Raw genomic sequence first — 23,843 nt, forward strand, 5'->3', positions numbered from 1 at the left:
GCTAATTGGACTACAGCAGCCAATGACCCCTGCATACAAACACCATGCCCACAGTGTTCAGAAATAGGTTAGGACTTGGATTAGCTTTAAAGAAAAAATAAACAAAATTGTCCTGCCTCCCTGTGATCTTTGACTCCCAGTTTTGCCTTTCCTTTTGCCTAATCTGTTTGCTTTTTACTGGCCTTACCAGGATCCTATTACCATCAAAATCTCAAAAAAGATGCTGGAGCTATCATTACAGAACCTGCTTCAACTTGGCAAATTCTGAATATCCTGAGACTGAATTCTTGGCTGGATGGAAATATCTTGCTTAGAGAAAGCGGTCCTAGAAGCTGCTACACTAAGAGATTTCCTAGTATATCTCCTTGCAACAGAGTTATGATATATAAAGAGGGTGTGGGGAAAGTCCTATCGGAGGTCTATATGAGATGAGAAATCAAAATCCTGGTTTTGTTAGAAGCTACTTGTAAAAGAATAAAATCCATTTTGTTTCATGTTCACCAGCAGTAAGTTTAATAATACATAATTGGGTTAAAAGTTAAAGGACATTTGCTTTAGATCCTGCAGTATTGCCTTTGCTTTAGAAGTAGTTGCTGTCAAATTCCTGTTTTGTCAGCACGGCATTTGTTCCATTTCTAATGCTTCATATTTCATTAAATTAACCAATCAATGGATGAAAGGATCAATGGATATGGCAGCAGCTGGATTAATCACAGAAGGAAAGGAAAGCTGCCAAATTTTATGTTGTTGCTTAAATTGATTCTGCCAAACTTCTCTTGCTCAGAAAACTCCAGGAACAACTATTCTTGTGAAGGAAATCTTTCTGAAATGTTCTCTTCTAATACATATATCACTAGTGTAAAATGAAATGTGTGGTGTGTGTGTGTGTGTGTGTGTGTGGTGTGTATGTATGTGTATCAGATGGATTTCTTCTGTGGAGTTTCTTCCAGATGCAGAAAGAACTTCAGTATAGAAGTGCTTCTCTTGAAAGAAGACAAGAGGGTGATTTTCATTCATCTTCTCTTATTTGGAGGACACTAAATTGGGAGATTGTTCCTTAACTTAGTCTGCTCCCCAGAGCATGAAGGATAAGTATGATACTATATCACTTGGATTGTTGAAATAAGATTCAACTTTGGTTTAAGCTTCTATATGTGCAATTGGGTACTGGATGCATTTTTCCTTTACATCAGGTAGCAATGAGAGAGGGAGGGAAGGAGGGAGAGAGAGGGAGGGAGAGGGAGGGAGAGGGAGGGAGGGAGAGAGAGAGGGAGAGAGAGAGAGAGAGAGAGATCCTAATTGTTGCAGGATGAACCTTGTTTCAGTTCTGTGGGTAGGACTCCAAAAATTGTGCTATCTCTCACTCCCACTCCTTGTTGCTCAATGATTGTTAGAGTTGTTCTGGCTTGCAATGGGGGAGTGTCTCTGATTGCAATAATGTATGATTATATTTTTGTTGTATATGATGTATACAACAAAATTTCAGATAAGATAAATTACATCCACATTATTGTAATGAGTACTTCTTTAGTTCCTTAGTTCTAATGTGATCTGCATGTTCTGTCACTGAATGTAGCATAATCAAATTATTTGAATTAGTTTATTAATAAGAGTTTTATGCGGTAAAAAGCAAGATAGGAAGAAGATTGATTTGACACCTGAAACAATGATCTGTTAAGCCCAAAATGATATACAAGCTTACATCAATAAGATGTATTTGTAAAATAAATGAACTAGAAAGAATGAATAGTTTATGTATTCATCCCTTCTGACTCTTCTTAATGTCCATTACTGTTCACTGACTTTTAATCATATCTTGCTTGCTTGAATTACAGGAACTTTTCTTATAAACATTCCTATAATTCAGGTTGATTAAATTATAAATATACTTTTCAAACGCTGTCTATGATCAATGATAGTTATTGATATTGAAAGTGTTATATGTCACCCCAAGAAAGCATTCTCTCAGTCAAAATTAGATTTCTCAATTCTCAGGCAATATTATTTTGCATTTTTTTTTCAACTACAAAGTAATATAACAGATTTTTGCAGTAAAAATACAGGGCCATGGAGAATAATGACATTTGTCATGGAAAGGATCATGAAAGCAGAACAGTCTGTACTTCTGCTCAAGGATAAGGAGAAAGATATTTGTATTTTGCCCTGCTTTCTTCTAATTGTTGGCAACAGTGAGATTCTTCTGTAATTTTTCCTCAATGGGATCGTGATAGAATGGAAGATGCCAAGTGGAAAAAAGGACTCCTATCAGAGAAAATGCAGCAAGAAGTACAGTTAGTATTAAACTGCTGTTCCAAGTCTTTTGTCACTCCATTTGTTCCTTGATCTGCCAGTAAGTAGGATGCAAGTGAAATAGTTGCTAGATACAGTGTCACAGTAAAGCAGAATTAATTTCATCATTTATCAGCAACAAAATATAAAGCAAAGTCACAAAAAGGATATTCCATTAAAAAGTTTGGATTCTTGCATGTGGATTATTTCTCTATTGGAGGCAAAGGTATTTTGTTTTGTTTTGGGGTATTTATTTTACGAGCATGATTAAAGAATTGTAGTTATTGAACTATTGTCAGAATACAATTACAAACGATTACTGTGTAATTCAACTGTACGATGGTTTGATATTAAAGCTTGGAAGCAACTGTAATTTTATAACAAATTCATTAAATTTGTCTGCAACGGACACTGGTGCGAAACATCGAATCCCAGGCCTAGAGGGCCCAGTAAGACCCAGTCGCAGTGGACCCAATCCAAGATCCAGCAGGTGCAGCAGGCCCTAATGTGGCACAGCAAGCCCTAGGGGCCCCTGGAGCAGCGCTGCGAGCTCCATTGACCTCGGGGCCACATGTTGTGTTTTAGTGAGCCCTGGAGCAAGGCAGCAATCTCCAGGGATGTGGGAACACACAGGCGGCTGGAGTCCTGGGAACTTGATGGTCTGGCGCAAAGACACTGGGCGGGTTGGGGGGACCGAGGCCATTGTGGACTTGGAGTCCAGCTGTGGAGGAAGATCGTTGGCATCAGAGGAACAGCTGGACTGGGGAGCAGCTGGACAACAAAAGAAACCAACAGCCCTTGGTTTTAAAACCAGCACATCAGAAGCTATCCACCCCCACCTACCCCCCCCCCAGGGCCAGTGGAGATATGCGGGGAGTCTGGGACTCCCTCCCAGGAGTAAGAGTCTGGGAGGGAGTCTAGGGAGTGCATGAGGATATTAGGGTCAGGATCCACCTTCTGGGTGGGAGACAGGAGGTGTGAGAGAGTGAATGGGAGGTCCACCCTGCCGACTAGTGAGAGAGGTTGTGCAGGGTGGCAGAGGGTGTGTGGGAGTGTAAGGTTTGGTGGTGGGTGGGTCCTAGTGGTGCCAAGAGCGCGAGCTTGTGTGCCAAGGCGACCCTCCCTCATCTGCGAGTGTTTGGGTGTGAATGAGGATAAATGGCTGGAAGGAGGGATCCTTGCCCCAGGTTGAGGAACCTGGAGGTTCAGGAGTGGAAACATCTGGGCCTACAGGCCCTGGGGATTATGCAGTGGGCTACTCTATCGAGGTGGTGACAGGTAGGGGACAATATGGTGGGAGCTGGAGGGCGGGCCATCTTCGGGGAAGATGCCCCTGATGTGAGTTACCGGTGGCGTGTTCTGGCCCTCCTGGCTCATTCCCAGAGCCTGGTCAGCAGGTTCGTAGGGGCCCTGGCCTTTGGCTGCTGCAGCTTAATGCCAGGTCGGTTAACAACAAGGCCCCCCTCATATGTGACTTGATCACCGAGGAGGGGGCAGACCTGGCATGCATTACTGAGACCTGGCTGGGGCCTGAGGGGGTTCCCCTCTTGGAAATGTGCCCAGCTGGGTTCTTGGTGTGGCACCAGCCGAGAGACCAGGACAGGGGAGGAGGGGTGGCTATTGTGATCCAGGAATCTCTAGTGGCCTTCGGGGCATTGCTCCACAAGTTTCTGGCTGTGAGACACTGTTTATTAGGTTGGGTGCCCACGAACAGTTGGGAGTTCTGCTATTGTACCAGCCTTCCTGCTGCGTGGCAGCCTCCCTACCTGAGCTGCTGGAGGCCATCTCAGGGCTGGTGGTGGAGTTCCCCAGGCTTACGGTTCTAGGAGACTTCAACCTTCTGTCCCTGGGACAGTCTTCAGAGGCGGCTCGGAAGTTCCTGGCTACCATGGCAACCATAGGCCTATCTCAAATTGTGCGGGACCCAACCCGAGATAGTGGCCACATGCTGGATTTGGTTTTCTTGTCAGAGCAATGGCAAAGTGATCTGAAGGGACATCTACAGCTTTCCCCGTTGTCATGGTCAGATCACGTCCTGGTGACCCTGAGTTTCTCCTATACCACCCCACTCTGCAGGGAGGCCGGACCCATGCGATTGGTCTGCCCCCGGCGCCTGATGGACCCGTCAGAGCTGGGGGATATTCCCATGGATCTGCTGCATGGTCAAACAGAGGCCTTGGCTACTGCCTGGAATAGGGAAGCGGCTGGGGCCTTGGACAGGATCGCGCCTATGCAACCTCTCTTGCCACATCGGCCCCGACACTCCCCATGGTTCACGGAGGAGTTGAGGGTGCTGAAGAGGGTTAAGAGACATCTAGAGCATTGCTGGAGGAAAACAAAGACCGAATCCGACCGAACACAGGTTAGAGCCGCTATCAAGGCCTACCTTGTAGCAATAAGAGCAGCGAAACGCCTCGACTTCTCCGCCCTTATCGCGTCTGCAGAATGCTGCCCGGTGGCCCTGTTTAGGATCACTAGGTCCCTCCTTGGTAAGGGGGATATGGGGGTTCATTTGCAGGGCTGTGCAGAGGAATTTTCAGAGCATCTGCAGGACAAAGTCACTCGGATTCATTCCACGTTAGACTCTGAGTGTGGGGCAGGGTCTGGGGAGACACCGAGGAACTTTTCTTACCCAGTTATCTGGGAACAGTTTGACCCTGTTGCTCCTAAGGAAGTGGACAGGATCCTGGGGACTGTGAAGGCCACCACTTGCCATCTTGACCCATGCCCCTCCTGGCTGGTGAAAGCAGCTCGGGAGGTGACATGTGGTTGGATCCAGGCGATGGTTACTACATCCTTGCAGGAGGGAGTGTTTACAGCTGCTTTTAAGAAGGCATTGGTGCACCCCCTCCTCAAGAAACCCTCCCTGGATCCTACTGTGCTGGACAATTTTCGTCCAATCTCCCACCTCCCCTTTTCGGGGAAGGTGGTTGAGAAAGTGGTGGCATCACAGCTCCAAAGGGTTCTGGAGGAAATGGATTATCTGGATCCCTTCCAGTCAGATTTCAGGCCTGGATATGGAACAGAAACGGCATTGGTCGCACTTATGGATGACCTCTGGCGGGAGCGGGATGGTGGAAGTGTGACCATCCTTGCTCTCCTTGATCTCTCAGCGGCTTTCGATACCATTGGCCACGGTATCCTGTTGGAATGGCTCAGGGAATTGGGGGTGGGCGGCACGGTCTTGTGCGGGTTCGCCTCCTTTCTCCAGGCCGATCCCAATCGGTGGTGATAGGGAGTGAGAGGTCCCATCCTCGGCCCCTTCTTTGTGGGGTGCTGCAGGGTTCAGTTCTCTCTCTGCTCCTTTTCAACATCTACATGAAACCGCTGGGCAAGATCATCCATCATCATGGGTGAGATATCATCAGTATGCTGATGATACGCAGCTATACATCTCCATCCCTGGTGAAATAAGTGATGCTGTGGCCACCCTTTCATAATGCCTGGAGGCTGTAAGGATCTGGATGGGGAGCAACAGGTTTCAACTGAACCCTGGTAATACGGAGTGGCTGTGGGTTAATGGCTCCTCTGTATCCGGGATTTTGTCATCTTTGGTGCTAGATGAGGTGGCACTGCCCCAGACAGACCCAGTGTGTAATCTGGGGGTCCTCCTAGACTCACGGCTCCTGCTTGAAGAGCAGGTGGCAGCCGTGGCAAGGAGGGCCTTTGCACAACTTTGGGTTGTGCATCAGTTACGCCCTTCGAACAGTCACTCATGCCCTTGTTATCTCCGAGATAGACTACTGCAATGCGCTCTACATGGGGCTACACTTGAAGAGTATCCGGAAGCTACAGCTGGTCCAGAATGCAGCCGTGCGGGCTATTGTCAGTGCCCCAAGGAGGGCCCATATAATGCCTCTGCTCCGCAAGCTGCATTGGGTGCCAGTTTGCTTCCGGGTCCAATTCAAGGTGTTGGTTATCACCTTTAAAGCCCTACATGGCATGGAACCAGGTTATCTAAGGGACCGCCTCTCCCCTATGACTTCAACCCATCCCACCTGATCACACAGAGAGGGCATGCTTCGGATCCCCTTAGTGGAAGTACTTCGACTGGCGGGGTCCAGAAGGTGGGCCTTCTCTGCAGTAGCCCCTGCTCTTTGGAACATCCTGCCCCCAGAGATGTGATTAGCCCCCACACTCCTGGCCTTCTGTAAGGTTTTGAAGACCTGGTTCTGCCACCTGGCCTGGAGTGGGGTGAGAATACCTCAAGCACAGGGATGGCTAGCCCCATAGAGGCCTCGGCCTTCAGCCTCAGGTTTTCATCCCCTTGGTCTCTCCTTCTTTTTAGTTATGTTTTAATTTATGGTTTTATGTGTTTATATATTTTATGTTCTAATGTTTGTTGTGAATCGCCCAGAGTTCCCCCATTGGGGGGAGATGGGCGGTTGAAAAATTAATTAATTAATTAATTAAATAAATAAATGAATAAATAAATAAATAAATAAATGGTTTTACCAGAAGAACTATTCAGAATTAAGTCATTTGTACAAAAAAACTACCCTATGATCTTCTGTAATTTTCTTCATTTCCATCCAAGAATAAAAAGACATTGGTGTATTGAACTCAATATAAAAATACTTTACTAGCATGTTGAGACAAATTTTGACATTTATTCATGCAAGAACAACATCTTCTAAAAGTCACATTCAGCATAAAAAGAACATTGGATGCGTCAAAATTTTTTCATGTATAGAAAGTGATGACCCTTTCTATAGATAAGCTGATATATTACCTTCCCTGAGTATACTGTAGTTATTTATTGGTGATAATTCATATAAATGCCTTACAAAACTCAAGGTACAGTCACATGGTTCTCTGCAGTGAATAAGCAGACTTAATAAACAACTTGTGTGGTGCTGAAGACTAGAAGAAGTCAATGGGGGAGATAGTAATGAATAAGCAAGTTTATAGTAGCTAGAGGTCCTGGTATTGAGTCTTTTCTAAATCAACAATCTAAGCTCTAAGTCAGGAAAATAGCAGTTACTGAATTCTACAGTGCAAAATTATTTGTGGCAGTTCAATTAACATTCTGCTTTAGTATGGAACAATTTTGTGTCTGATTTTCTATTTAATACGTGAAGGGGCCATTGACATATTCTAATACATCAAGAGTTTTACACACCATAAAAGCAGTAGCAAATGAATTGAACTGGATAATTAATGGAAGTTATATTTAATATAGCTAAGAAAGTTCAACTGGTATAGGAGGAAATAAGACCTAATGATGTATTATTTATTAAAACTGACGTTTGGTTTAGTGATATTGACGAATGATGCTGAATTTTGCTCTGTCAGCTGAAGTTTCTACACAGATATTTCTGATGTAAGGAACAAATGACTGAACACTAGGACTGTAAATCTATGCAGTTTTTTAATATGTGTAAACTGTCTAAGCTCCCTTCAGATTGAGGATGGGATTAAATCTCATTAATAAATACATAAATAAAATCAGATGCAATCATTGGAAGTATAGTTGTGCAGTAAATATTTTGTTTGTTTACTGTTTATTTATATGGCCACCCATCTCAATCTAGTGACTCTGGGCAGCTAGCAATACATAAAACTTAAAATACAATAGAACTGAAGCTTCTAATTAGCCACGTCATATCTCAACACAAAACTTGCAGATCTCCACTAACATTCTGACCCCACACCCTGAGGGAAAAGCAAGGTCTTCAAGGCCCTCTGGAAGGTTAATATGTCAAGGCCATCTGAATCTCATGGGTGATGTTGTACTATATAGCAAGTGCCACAACAAAGAACATCTGTTGAATCCCACTAGATGGTATTGTTTCATAGAAGAAATTCAGATCGTGCCATCTGCTGGATATGGTCGGTTGGACAGAAACAACAATTAGAGACAGGCAGTCCTGCAAATAAGCTGGTCTCGTGTCATATACGGCTTTATACCTACACCAACACCTTGAATTGCATCCAGAAGCCTACTGGAAGCCAGTGTAGCTCACAAAGCAGGGCGAATACATGGTGTAGAAAATAAGGAAGACGACCTTGACAGCAGGTGTGATAAGTGTCATCTCAACATATAACTCAGTCTAGGTCATCCACTGAAGGGGACGCGGTGGCACAGCAACTTAATGACGCTGAAAGTTGCCGGCCAGAAATGGTCGACGCTTCAGTGGTTCAAGTCCAGCCTTCGCGTGAACAGGGTGAGCTCCTGTTTCCTCCCCAGTTCCTGTCAACCCAACAGGTCGAAAACTCACGTGAGTAGATAAATGGGGACTCTCACTCCGGTGGGAGGAAAAATGCTGGCGGCGCCTTGCAAAAGGAGTCAGGAGCAGTTGCTGGTAGCGCGGAAGCCACACTCGCCTGAAAAAAAAGGGCGCAAAGCAACCGAAACTCCGCCTCCTGCACTAGCCAGCTGGGCTCTGCTCTAGGAAGGAGGCTCTGGCAAACCACTTCCGAAACACCTTGCCTTGAAAACTGCAAGGACTCGTCCAAGCAGTCACTGCAGAGTCGGTAACGACTGAGCGCAGATCAAAAAAAAAAAAAAAAAGGTCATCCACTTCCTCCATGGATGTTTATGGCCTAAACATTTTTCCTGCAGAGAGTCATTTTTAAAAGAAAGGTTAGGATGTGTAATAACAATTATATAATACATTTTTAAAAAACAAAAGCAATTCTCAGTGTTGATCAGCAGTTGCTTAAATTAATAGATATGCTATTACCATGGCCTTATGGAAACTACTGTTACTGTAAAATTGAGATTATACATTACCTGTAGGCTATCTTACATCAAGTAGTTCTCTTGTGGTTTGCAGAATAAAATCAACAAATTAAAATGCAATACAAAATATAATAAAATAAAACACAGTCTTGAAAACTCACCTCAAGACTCACCTCAAAAGAGCATTCCAGGTAGTGGAAGCTATGGCTTACTTAGTAGAAGTGTTCAATAAAGGCTTCTGGTGAAGAACTTTGGGAAAATATATGTGGGAATATACTCATATAAGTAAACAAACACAGGTACAAAACTGACCTGACCTGAGTTCTTATTCTCCAAATCTGGAAATGGAGAACCATAGAAGATAACCAAGTATTACTGTATAAATTGTAAAAGTAATTGTATAAATATAATTCCTGGAATATTGTTGTCATCCAAAATGATTTATGAAAAGCAGTATTCCAATCTTCCTACAGTGAACACAACACTGGACAGGCATGTTTCAAGGCAGCCCACCAGGTTGCTCTGCTGTGAGGTCACTACTGAGTTAATCAACATCAATGGCAGGAATTTTTTTGTGACTGGGTTCAGAGCCACATTTTTTTTTAAAAAATATAGTTTTGTTTAGTGTCCTGTGAGATGCAGTGACTTCATATGAGGATGCAGGGCCAGAAAGTTGTTGATCTATGCCTTTTGTCCATTTCTTCAGTGAAGTAGTATGTTAAGCCTACCAAAGCTACAGAGAGAGAGAGAGAGAGATAGAAATGGTAGACAGACTATTAAAAAATAGTGAATTGCTCTTGATACTCTATGGAGGTAGGTAGTGTGCTCCAGTAGCTGAAAACATAGAATAGATATGGACGCCAGATAGCCACTCTGATCCATACCATGTTAACATTTTCTACTCTTACAAATCACTAAAGAAACTAAAAGTGGCTCAGTATAAGTAACAAATTAAGTATAAATGCCTGAACATTATACCTCCTTCAGAGACTTTATTAGCTGTTGCTGCAGACTTACCTAGTATGGAGCTTGATTCCGAAATTGCTTTGATTCCTCAATTACCATTACAATTTTAATTTTCATGTTCTGATAATACTAGAGAATTTACAAGTTGGTAAACTCACAGAGCAATAAGCATCAGTAAAGTACATGATGTAACAATGCATTTAAAGCACATTTACAGTTACGTTACAGAATAACATGAATGGTGAGGTCACCCTATGTTAGCAATTTACAAATTCAGTCAGGTACTGATTAGTAATGTATCTATTAATATAACAAGAAAATGTTTTACTCATACTCTGTTTTCTAGAAGAATTTATATTAAAAAGCCTTCATATAGATACATATTGCTTACTGTGTATAAGAGAATAATATAGTGAAAGCTATATAAATCCTACTTAGATATTTGAAAATTAAATTCTCAAGCTCTTGTTTTTAAGAGCAGACGCATTAAACATTTATGTCCTTCTGCTATTGACTTTTGAACATATCATGGGGGCTTTTGCTTATTAAAGAATATTACTTTTTTTTCTGGGAAACTAATTATCTTTTTTTCTCTGTAAAGATATAAATAAGTGTTGTCAGGGAAATAGCATGACCATAGCATAGGTGAGATAAATTAAGATCTATCAGTTCTCCATGACAATATAATACGCTTATATTATTGTATCTATACTACACTACACTACACTACACTACACTACACTATTATATTATAGGGTGCCAGGACAGTTCATACACCTGTAGTCCCCACCTGCTCTCACCTGTGGCTCCTCGTAGCTATTTGCATGCGGCAGTGGCCACACCCTGAATAACAGCTTTGACAAGCCAGCTAAACCAGGTAAGTAGCCAATAGGTTTTCAACCTCTGGTGAGACAGGGAGTTGTTTATCCCTGCAAAGACAGACTTCAGCAGATTGAGCGGATGAGACCCTTAGAAGGTCCAATGGTCAAGAAAGGGGTCTCTGCAAGCTTTGTGGAATGCGTAAGGCACAAGAAGACACAGAAGACATCCTGGTCAGCCACTGCACCTAGCCCCATCTCCAGTTATCTCGACTCCTGTCCTGTCACTGGATCCAGATGGGAATTGGGAAGAGAGAATGAGGCTGACATTGTGTAACTCTCCCTCATTTAAATCCAAGATACGCACCTGTCTTGACACTATTATTATCATAACCTTTTCTTAGAAGTCCTGTGGCAATGGGCTAGTGATGAAGCAGCAGGTGTGGATACACTGGGAGCTGTAGTGATGGACCTGCTTACAGGCAGCTCAGGTCTAATGGTCATTTTTTCACTGACCAAAGCAGCAGTGAAACTTGGCATCTACCTGGATGACTGAGCAGTCCTCTTCAGGAATGTACTGCTCACCTTCATAGCATGAGGAAGGGACTAGAAAAGGTCCCCTAAGTATTGCCTGCTTCATTGCACTCTGGCCAGTTTACCACAGCTGGCAGGGATCTCATTCTGGCAGTCAAACAAACACAGAGAAACGCAAGGTGATACCGTTCACCACTGGCACTTGGAACATGCACACACTTTTGGACAATCCTATAGCTGATGGAGCAGAGAGAAGAACAGCCTTGGTTGCCAGAGAGCTTTGCAAGATGCAACATTGAAATTGCACCTCTGAGTGAGACTTGTCTTACCAATGAATGTCAGTTGACTGAAAGTGGAGGTGGATATACTTTTTTCTGGAGTTGCTGTGGCAGTGATGAGCATCATGATGCTGGAGTTGTATTCACCATCAGAAGTCACCCTGTTCAGAAACTTGCCAGTCTCTCCAACAGTGTGAACAACCAGCCCATGACACTGCAGTTTCTGCTACAGAACAGAAGTCAAGCCACCCTGATCAGTGCTTATATTCCTACGATAACCAACCTGGACAAGATGAAAAACAGGTTCTATGAAGAACTAGATGCCCTACTATCAACAGTGAGCAGCACTTACAAGATGATGTTGCTTGGTGACTTCAATGCAAGAGCAGGATGTGACTCTGCAGCCTGGCAGGGAGTCACTGGGAGACACAGAGTGGACAAGTATAACAGTAATGGCCTACTCTTACTGAAGACCTTTGCAGCACACAACCTTCTCATCACCAACACAATTTCTGCCTGCCTACCTGTAACAAGATCTGCATGCACCCCCACTCTAAGCATTGGCATCTTATTGACTATGTCATTGTCAGGTGAAAAGACAGTCAGGATATCAGTGTGACCAAGGCCATTTGTAGAGCTGTGACAGATCACAGGCTCATTGTTTCCTAAATAAAGCTTCACATTAGACCCAAGAGGCGACCACAAGGAAACAAGGCTATGCAAAGAATCAGTGTATCCAAGCTGAGGAACTCCAGCACAGTCTCAGTACTGGCTGAAGACTTAGAAACCAAGCTTGCTGACCTACACCTTGTTGGCAGTGCTGAGGATGACTGAGTATGCTTCAGGGATGCTGTCCATTCATCTGCACTGAAGATGCTGGGGCCCTCTACCCACAAGCAGTATGACTAGTTCGATGAAAATGATGAGGAGATACAGCCTATACTTATTGAAAAGCACCACCTTCATCATGCCCAACAGAATGACTTATCAGCTGCCAAGAAAAAACAACTTTATCTGTTCTCGCAGGACATTCCAGAATAAACTGCATAAAATGTAAGTTGCCTGGCTTAGTGCCAAGGCAGACGAAATACAGGGATATGCTGACAGTAACAACCTGAAATGGTTCTATGAAACCCTCAATACTCTCTAAGGACCTCATTCTCCCAGGAGTCCCCCTCCCCCCCCCAAGTACAGATGGTACAATTCTCATTACAGAGAAGGCTCAGATCATGCAGAGATAGGCTGAACACTTTGAATCCATCCTCAACCGACCATCAACTATTAATGATGAGGTGATAGACAGGATTTCCCAGCATGACATCAACAGCACCATGTTCCTCTGATAGTAGCTGAAGTCATGAAGGCTGTCAGCCAGCTATCCAGTGGCAAAGCTCCAGGGGCAGATGCCTTACCTGCAGAGATCTACAAAGCCAGTGGTCCTGTACTTATAGAGAAGCAAGGATCCATTCCTTAGGAACTTAAAGATGCATCTATCATACACCTCTACAAGAGGAAGGGCAATTAACAAGTATGCGACAACTACTAAGGAATCTCAGTGCTCTCCATTGCAGGAAAACCTCTTGCAAGAGTCCTGCTAAATTGTCTGATCACTCATCTGGAGCTGGGCCTGTTGCCAGAGTCACAATGTGGCTTCACAAAGATCGTGGGACTATTGACATGATTTTTGCTGTGTGCCAACTTCAGGAAACTTTACGCAACCTTTGTTGACCTCACAAAAGCCTTCCACACTGTTAGCTGACAGGGCCTGTGGAAGATCAAGTCGAAGTTCAGCTGCCCTGCCAAATTCATTCAGATGGTATGCCAGTTCCATGATAGTAGGATGGCCAGGTTCTGGACAGCAGAGAATCCTCTAAGGCATTTCCAGTCACTAATAACATCAAAAAGGGTTATGTGTTCACACCCACACTGTTCAGCATGACGTTTGCTGGCATGATGAATGATGCCTTCCAAAATAATGATGGTGAAATCAGCCTCAAGCACAGAGTGGGTGGGAAGCTCTTCAACTGGAGAGACTTCAAGCTATTACTAAAGTGAAGGAAACTGTTTTGAGAGACTTCCTCTTTGCTAATGACTGCACATTGAATGTTGGCTCAGAGCCAAAGATGCAAGTTATTATGAATAAAATCTACATGGCTTGGGACAACTTTGGACTTACCATCAACATCCAAAAGACCAAAGTCATGCACCAGCCTGCTTTCATGCACCATACATGGAACCCCAAATCACAATCAAAAGACAGAAACTACAGGCAGTGGACCAGTTTAATTATCTTGCAGTACCCTTTCCTGAGCAGTGACTATTGATACCAAAGTTAACTGCAGAATAGACAAGCTTTGCTTTTGGTAGACTATGCTCCAGTCTATGGGAACATCAAGGAATCAGCTCAGTAATAAAACTAAAGGTCTACAGAGCCATGGTACTTACTATCCTTCTATATGCTTGTGAAACATGGACTGTGTGTCAAAAGCCTGCAAGACAGCTCAACCATTTCCACATGACTTGTCTTCGCAGGATATTAGGCATCAGATATAAGACAAAGTACCTGACACTGAAGTTTTATCTAGAGCATGTCTACCATCAGTCCACACACTGCTGATGACAGCACAGACCCAATGAGCAGATCATGTCATCCGTATGCCTGACGAGCACATACCCAAACATCTCCTCCACTGAAGATGCTTACATGGAGGGTAGAAGAAACGTTACAAAAACACACTAAAGGCCTTCCTGAAATCACCTAATATAGACACAACCACCTGGGAAATGCTGGCACAAAACCGTCCTACCTGGTGTGGCCTCATCCACAAGGGCTGTCAAGCTTATGAAGCAAGGTGCACTGCTGAAGCACAACATAAGTGTGAGCTGTGTAAGATCAGAGCCACTAGCACAACAACTGCAGTGCCTACATGTGTCTGTCTAAAATGTGTGAGAACATTCCGTGCCTGAACTGGCCTGAGCGGTTATCTTCCGACACACCATATCCAGTCTAAATATGATTTTAAAAATGGTGCCAAGGTCTTCATTGACAACAATGGACAAACAACAATATTATGCTTAACATTAATAGGAGATCTGAGCTTCTAATTTGAAATCTCCCATCCCTGAACTTCAGATGATTTTCTAAGTTAAAAAATTCTAGTTTGGAATTCAGAGGCTTCCTTTTGAGCAGAGAAGCAAAATTCTTGCCACTCCTGAAATAATACTATTTATTTACTCATACATAATCCATCTTCCTCGTATCTTCTTTTTTATCCATGACTATGAATTGTAGTCCTAATTTAAGAAAGTCTCTGTTCATGCTGCCTTCTTAAGATTATCTTTTATTAACCTATCATGAAATTTATTAACTTGATTTTATTATAGTAAATAGGCCCAGTAGTGTTAATATTGATATAAATGTAATATCATACCATCATGGATGGTATGGGGAAAGAGGTTTGCCGAATTGTGTTTCTGTTACAAGCTTGCCACTCTGTGCATTTTATAAGAGGAAAAAGTTACACTTTCCTGCACTGTTGAAAAATTTGAAAGATTACTTTGTCAAATGTGAGGGGAATAAAGCCAAGGCCTATAGTAAATAACTAGAATCCATTTGGCATTTTATCTGACCTTTTCTATGACAAATGTGTCCCAGATTCATTTTAAGGAATCTAATTGCATCTCTAAATTATTTTTATCCTGTTTCTAGCATAGTGGAGGAAATGGAAAATGGAAAAAAAGAAATAAGTTTAGCTTCTAAAACATAAATTTATAATAAAAATAATGTCTAGGGAACTCAGAAAAGCTAGCATTTGCATTTTAAATAAACAAATGGTCCGTACACTCACTCATTTAAGAATTCCTAAAATTATGCAGTTTAGTAAAATTAAGTACCTCAGTTCTATGTTCCATTAAGTGGGGTGAGTAAATTTATATGATTCATCCTCTCATTATAATCAGTGGTATTTCTTTCAACATATATGGGACTACCTGAAAAAATGTAATTTGTTGCATAGTGGTGTGACATACCATTTAATGCACACTTCTACATGGCCACATGTAAATTCATGGGCAGAAGAAAACCAGGTAAGACTCAAGCCAATTTCCATTAGACAAACCATTTTTCTTATGAAAGAGAAAGTTATAAAACAAATATTTATAATTTAAATTAAATGTTCTACTTCAGTACTTAGATACTGTGTGGCCTCTTATTTGCAGTGAGATTTGCAATGAAATACTTTTTCCTTATCACACTTTATCTTACTTATCCTTACACTATTCTACATTCCTATGTTTCTATATCCTTTGCCTCAATAGCCTTTTCTTATTTCTATAGTAATCTACTTTACCTCTCTCTTAACCTTATCTTGTCTTCTATTTGTTTTCCACTTTTCTTATCCTCCTTTCCCCTTCTAATTATACCCCTTTTCTCTGTCTTTTTCTCTCTTCTATTCCCTAGCCAATGGCTTTGGCTGTTTTATCAACATGGCATAAGGGAAAGATGCATCTCTAGGTACTGCCAACTACCCATTTATTTATTTATTAACTTGTTTATCAAATTTATATGGCCACCAATCTCACAAAAAATGAGACTCTGGGAGGCATACAACAATCCAATAAAACAATAAATATATAAACAATTCTGTAAAACCATTATATAATCATTATTAAAAACATTAAAAGCTATAAAAACAACTAACACAGAAAAAGAAAATAGGCAAAGGGATGTTAATAATAAAGCCACCTCACTAGTTTCCATGTCCCCTGGGGTCCCCAGGCCTGCTGACATAACCAGGTCTTGAGGGACCTATGAAAACTCAGGAGTGATGAGGCCAATCTCCTCTCTGTGGGGAGAAGGTTCATGACTGGCCATGCCTGGCCAACGTTAATAACTTTTTGTTCACTGGATTATCCTTATTTAGCCAGCTACAACATTTACCCCATCAATTGTGGGGTTAGTTGGGTGCTTGTGACTATAAAGGAGAGGAAATAAAAAGAAGAAAACAACTGGTACTTGTACCTGCCCAATTCCCAATGCCACACTTGGGCTATATGTGGGCTGTTGGCTTAATGCTGCTGGTCCACTGTTTCAACACACCATTGCCACTGCCTGCTTCTGCTGCTGCACCTGATCCACCACTTCTCATCAGCTGAAGCTGCTTGATAATCCCAGACACCTCCAACTCTGTCACCATCCCTCATGGCTTGTCTTCATTCATTATTTTCAGTCCTACTCTGTCATCTGATTCACTGAACTCCTATTTTAAAAGAGGCAGGTCCTTTCTTTCTTTTTTAGAAAGGGAAGTGTGTACATGCAGAACAAGTTAGAAGTGTAAGAGAAGAGTGCAGGTAGTTTAGCATCCTCATCTGTCTTCTCTCACCCCAAAATGTTAAAGGACAAAAATCATTAGGATTTGTGTTAATGAATTCTACTAGTTCCTTTTATTCTTCAGTACATCAATGAGCAGTCAGAATCCAAAGAAACCTCACTGATATCTGAACTGAAATTTGGCTAATTATATTCTCTGCCATGCGGCATGGATTTGCTTGAAGACGATATGATTTTTTTTTAGGTGAAATGATGGTATGAATTGCCTTGATAAGGTTCTTCAAATCACCTCACAGCGTCAGCCAGCACTTGCAATAGGCAGAAGATGCTTATGCGCAACCATTGCAAATGCACAAAAGCCTCTGCCTTGTCCTTATAAGTGGCAGGGATACATTACCTGACTAAGAGAATGCTGCATTTGAGTCGCCAAAGCCAAGAGAGGACAGAGGGAGACTTTGGTAGGCTTTCAGGATTCTGCTCCTATGCCCTACAACAGTGTTGTCCAAACTTGGCCACTCATCTTAAAGTGGCCAAGTTTGGACAACACTGCCCTACAACAACTGAATTCCAGTAGTCCTTGTGGAGTTTGTTTTCTGACCATACCTTCCTTGAAGGGCTGAAACCATTTGAGAGCATTTGTGTTACTTCAGGTAATAAATTAAATCATATTACCTTCTTTAAAGCAGGAGTAAAGAAGCTTGTTCTGCTTGATGCACTTCTCCTGGACTTGCCTCACAGCAAATATGTCTGTTGTACTCCATTTTGGCCGAAAGCCACACTGTGTCTCTGGGAGGTTCCTTTCCAAGACAGTGGTAAGTCTATTTAGGACAGTGATGGCAAACCTATGACACACGTATCAAAGGTGACACACCGCAACATTTTGGGTGACACGCCAGTGTTAACTGATACCCAGCAACAAATATTCTCCCTATCTGAGTTACCAAAGAAACTGAGTTTGTTTTACTCATATTTCATTTTTGTAATTATTTGACGTTTCTTTATATAATACATAGCACCACACATGATTGGACTGTATTTTTTAAAATAAATTAATATGTAAAGTTTTGTCTCTATTTTGTTTGACACACCAGCAGAGTCAAGTTAGGCACCAGCAGAGTAAGTTAGGCATTTTCCAAATTTTTGACATGCCAAATCCAAAAGTTTGCCATCACTGGTTTAGGAAAATGTGGGAAAAGATCTTGCCTGCAATGGACAACAGTGAGATACCCCTGTAGTTTCCACAGTCTGATTTGCTTCCCTTAGTTTAGTAGATAGCCACAATGAGGGCATCATGGAAGTCAACAGACATCTTCTCTGTGGACCACATATCTTCCAAGATGTCTTAGAACACCTGTAAGACATTTGGTCTAGTGCTTTGCAGATCTCAGCAAGAATGCCATCCTGTCCCGTTGCTTTATCTGAGTTCATCTGCAAGACTGCTTTCTTGATCTCATCAATAAAGGGAGGCAGATCTAGGGCATCCATGACTGGGAGCTGAAGAATCTGTTGTAAGACATCATGATCAACTATGGATGGCCTATTGAGTAGGTTGGGAAAGTGTTCAGCCCAGTGGTTTTTCAGTCCTTCCTGGTCTTTGATCAGCTCAACCCAACAGATGACAGCACGGGGGAGCATCCTGATTTAGAATGACCATAAACTGATTTTATGAATCTGAAGAACTCTCTGGTGGTATGCATGTCTGCTCAGCCTTTCTCTGCATTTCTTGCAGTTCCATCTGTACTTTGGACTGCAGGTGCTTAAACTTGTCTTTCTTTGAGACAGATGATGAATCATTCTGTCAGTCTGTATAGGCCTTGTTCTTGGCCTGGAGCCTGCTGAAATGGTCTTCTGGTTTTCATCAAACCAGTTTTGATGTGCCCAGGTTTTCAGTCTGAGTACAGTTGTTGCAGTCTGCATGATGACATCTTTAAACTGTGTCCACTTTTCAGAACCGTTTCCTTCAAATAGTAAATTGTCTGAGAATTTTTCATTAAGTGCATCTTGGAAACATTGGACTTGGCCTGGGTCTTGCAGTGTGCCAGTGTTGAATGACTTTCTGACAGTCCTTGGTTGCTTACAATGTAAAGGGGCTATATGCAGGTTGAGGACTAATTGGACCAGCCTGTGATCTCTCCAGCATTCAGCACCTTGCATGACTCAGGTGATGGTGACATTGTTAAGGTCATGCTGATGTACTATGGCATAGTCAATATATTGCCAAGGTATGGATGATGCTATTCTTTGGAAAATATGTACCCCAATTGACAGAGGTCCTGTACATTTCAGATGAACTTCTCAAAATAAATACCGCTTAGTAATGGAGAAATGAACAAAATGAAGCTTTTACTGTTTCAAATTTAATCCATAAAATCTGTATATCTAGGCAAAACAAGAATTTCTCCCATTAGCATGGGCATGAGAATAATTCTCAAAAGTATCTTTACAGGTATATTCAAATCACAAGACAGCTGTTGGTTTCAAATTTTGAATATTTGGTTTGGTACCTATGAAATGCCAGAAATTTCTCCTTCAAATGAAGGAGAAGGTATATTCAGCAAGAAGGTATAACCTTCTTGCTGAATATCATCCAGCCAACACTAATTTCAACTTTTAGAATATATGAAGGCTTTCAGAGTAATGTTACATTCCTGAAATATGCTATTCTAGTAAACTACATCTGCCATATCTTGAGACTGCAACCATAGCTTTACCAGATCTACTGTCATTAATAGCTTTAAAAACATAATAGCTAGATGTGAATGTCCTGATAAATTCATAACAGGCAATTATCAACGGCTTACAGGTTTGTACGCCCCTTATAACCAAATGTGAAGTTTTGGAACCTTCCTGGACTCCATGCTAATTCAGGAAAATTACACTCTTGATCCATTTACACCACAATTTCAAGTACTTCAAATTATTTTTAGGAACACTCTCATCCATATCAGTATGCCAGCACTTCAACATATGCAAGAGAAGCCCTTGCTCTACTCTGTTGAGAGTTGTTAAGAGAGTGCCTTTCCTGAGGGGCTCTTTGTCTCTGGATGGACTGGCATCTTGGTTCCATCTGGCCCATGGCTACCAGCTTTTAGAAACCTCTGAACAACTATTAATTCTCTTTAGACTTTTCTTGAAAGGATTTTATTGGTCTCTTCTGGAATTAACTGCATTGTATCTGATTTTAGTACTGTAAAGCTATATTTTCAAGGGTTTCATGGATTTGTTAATGTTTGCTTTGTCATCATCTGCTTGCTTATACACTGTTTTCACACTGCAACTGCCTTGAGAGGGATGCTGTTTTAAATAAATAATTTTGTATTCATTATTTTGTAGTTTTTGTTTTTGTTTTAATTTAGCGTGGCTTACCCATGATTCTGGACATTAATGGGCAATCAGGCATAAACCTTTGGAAACACTTTGGTATAGATATTGGAGGTGGGGAGAGAATTAGGTAAATGGTGCTATAAATGAAACTCACTTCCCCAATATGTTTGCTAATGTTTCACTATACCACAAATTACTAATGTTCTCATTTCTAAATGAAAAGATGCCTTTCCAGCCTCCAGGGAACCATGTGTTTATTTCTATTTACCACAAAGGACAATTCTCTTTCACATGGTATTCACTTTAAATCTGCAATGGAATATTGAGCATATATTCATTTGAAACATATAGTAGATTACAAAAAGAAATTATTTTTCTGAATTTTTCCTATTCTATTGTTTATTTTTGTCTCTTTTATTACCATTATGAAACTTATAAAGCACATTTTGACAAACTTTGATAGTAATTCAGGTTCTGGTAAAATCTCTATGGAAATCTTGCATGTGAACATTGGATGGGAAAATACTTCTACTTGACTGAGACTGCATTGGCACTGAGATGTTTATTTCGGATTCTGATCGCATATGCACTGACCTGTAAAAAGAGCTTCCTTTTTTTTTTTTTTCATTTTGAATCTAGCAATCAGCATTCTGCACAGTTCAGTTATTCCAAGACTATGATTGTTTGGACTTTCTCAGCATGTTATCATATTATATCTATAAAGGACTGATTCTTATTTTAATGTATCCAGTCACCATGATGATCTCATTTTATGTCTGGAGTTAGGGTTTTTCAATAGGTTTGTAAAATCAACCATAACGTTTCTGCACTATATAGCATACATGAAAGTATAACTGGATTATTAGTTATTTTTAGATAGATGTTGCTATGAAATGAAATGTTACTATTCATCAAAACATGTTTCTTGTATTATGCCTCCCCATTAGGATGATCTCTGTAGACTAAATACCAGGTAAATATATTTATAACATTATTTATTGTTTATTTTTATTTCATTTATTATTTATATATTTATTTTATATATTGATAAAAATTTTGATCAAACAAATAGCCAGTTGGGATTATTTCTTGCAGAATTCTCATGACTACGGTGGCTATACAACTTCTGAAGATGAGACTGATTATCTGTACGATTGAGGGTGATTTTCATTTGATTAGCACTTAATACAAACTAATCTAATTTGTACTTTATAAATTTATTTTAAAAAGAAAAATATCCTTTAATACATGCATTTTCTATAATTTGCAATGGTTTAAAGGCCAGAATAAAAAAGTTTATCTCTATGTATATATTAAGGGAAAATCTCTTGTGTTGAAGAAAATTGTTTGCAAAAAATAGTTTTCTAATAATATATTAGAATAAATACACACCTAAATCCATTCACATTTTCTTACACTATTTAACAACTCAACTGATGTGCAGGAGTCAGGAACTATTTCTGGTCTTGATCCAAAAGAAATAATTATAATCAATCTTGTGAATTCATTAACATTCTAAATTTTTCACAAAGTTTTTTCTGATATGTGATGACATGTCATGAGATTTTGGCATTTTGTGAACATTCTCTTGAGATTTTAGTGTTATTTTATGAGATTAGAGAGCATTTCAAATTTTCCACATCAAAGCTATAAGGTCTGGCCAATATATCATCAGTTTAGCTACTTAATGAGATTTTGGCATTTTAAACAAATATTTTATTTACTTTACCGCAGACGGCTAACTTGGGGTGCTTTGAGATATCTAGTTAAGTGGCATCTTGTTGCTGACACTATTGATCTGAAAATGGATTGAGGCAAATTTAAGATTTGGAAAAATGTTCAGAAATGAATTTGACAGGTTCATCAATCCATAATGGATCCATTTCAAACTGATTTTAGACTTGGTTTAGGTACACCCATTGATCTAATGGGTGACCAGTTCCAAGATAAGGACAGGTGCACTGTCTTGGTAAACCTCTGGGATCCTTTTGTGACTTTTCATGTAATTTCTTAACATATTCTTGATATGTTCTCTGCCCTCCAGATGGAGGGTATTGTATAGAGAAGTTCTGCCCCAGTTTGAAGGCTGGTTCCAAAAAGGGATGTAAAACTTAATAATCACAGAATTCCACAGAGTTATCTGTTCTCCCAAGCTCTTTATACTAGTGAGTTAGGTTATTGAAATGTTGAAGACATCTAGCTTTAGTTCTCCTTTTCATGAGATTCAGAATCAGTTGAGACAAATTAGTGTCCACTTGTTACTTGTTTGTCTAGATGATTTTAATTCACTCTTCAGCAAAGCTTTTTTTTCTGTATATGAAAATGAAAAAAAATATAACTAGGGAGTTAACCAACATTACTGTGGGGTAAAATAATATATTACAAATCTGGGAGATAAAAATATCTTGTTTTGCTTGGTACCAAAAGGCTAAGATTGCCATCAGAATGTGCTTTCCTCAAGAATGGTTTTCACCAACAGTCTCTTTTCACTGTATCTTGGATAACATGTGGGAATTCAAATAAATCCTCTAAAGATGACCTATAGTTTTGTTTTCATGTTTCCAGATCTGAAGCCATAGAAGATTTTATCATAAATGCCAGCATTTAGAATTATAGCTGATTTAATATTGTTGATTAGAGATTTTGCTAAGGTTTTTATTAATAAATGGACTTTTTCACTTTTTATGATTTGACTGTGTTTGTTTTTAAATTGCATGCAAATCTGAGAGATTAGTTGCTGACCAGCAATTTATAAATTAAATAAACCAATTAATAATGTGTGACAAATATTTACTTATTTACTTACAATAATTTCTATACTGCCCAGCTCCCAAGTACAACAATTGACACAGAACTAAATGGCATGTATTTGTTGCATTATATTTTCATGACTATGTAGAATGAAAACTGTTTAAAAATATTCCCTGAACAGAAACTATGATACATTATTTCTGCTCCACATATGCTCATCTTTCTCAAAGTTATTTCACTGTGGAACAGAGAGTTTTGTCATTACATTTCTAAATTGTGTTGGAGAGTTGGAAGCAAGTAATAAACATCCATTTATTTTGGTAGAAAGAATGTGAAGAAATTAGAATTAATCCTGCTGATAGTTCATTATCCCTATTTCTAAGACGTAAGTGGATCCAACAGAGGAAATGAATTAAGTCTGTTATCAATTTATTTGATGTCCAATCTTTTGTAACATCAGAGAATTAAAATACATATTCTCTTGAATGAGTGGTGTTTTAAAATGTGAATTTGCTGAAAAATTATTAAATTTTTTGAAAAGCAGTAAAGGATAAATTTATTCAGATCTGATCATCATTTCATAGGAATTTTAACAGATTACCTTTACTCTACAGATGTCATTTGGAGTAGAAATATTGAACATGCATGTTTACGTATTCCCATATTTTTAATTTTTTTTCCTTAGTTTTTATTTTTTGTATTTATATTTAATTTGCTCTTTAAAAAGAAATAGAAAAAAATATATGTTATTTCTGCTCCTATAAAACATAGCAGAGCAACCTAGGCTTGGAACAGACAGTCTCCTTTGGCAGATGGGATTTTAACAGTCTAACATTTGACAGAGAAAGGAAGCAAAAGAGATAAATTCT

At 40.3% G+C, this 23,843-nt stretch overlaps 2 protein-coding genes across 2 annotated transcripts in view; both read left to right on the forward strand.

The window, feature by feature from the left end:
* EPHA6 (EPH receptor A6) overlaps positions 1-23,843 on the forward strand; it is a 426,028-nt gene that overhangs the window by 174,670 nt on the left and 227,515 nt on the right. The gene's annotated exons all lie outside the window — the stretch shown is intronic.
* LOC148215111 (uncharacterized) lies at positions 3,438-8,147 on the forward strand. Its single transcript, XM_088144424.1, is given in 4 exon segments — positions 3,438-3,567; positions 3,673-3,933; positions 3,936-5,286; positions 8,072-8,147. Coding segments are annotated over 4 exon segments (1,818 nt in total).

Source organism: Python bivittatus, unplaced genomic scaffold (genome assembly GCF_059951505.1).
Source record: "Python bivittatus isolate LINGU-HERP-01145 unplaced genomic scaffold, Pbiv_v1 ctg000350_np1212, whole genome shotgun sequence".
NCBI lineage: Eukaryota > Metazoa > Chordata > Lepidosauria > Squamata > Pythonidae > Python > Python bivittatus.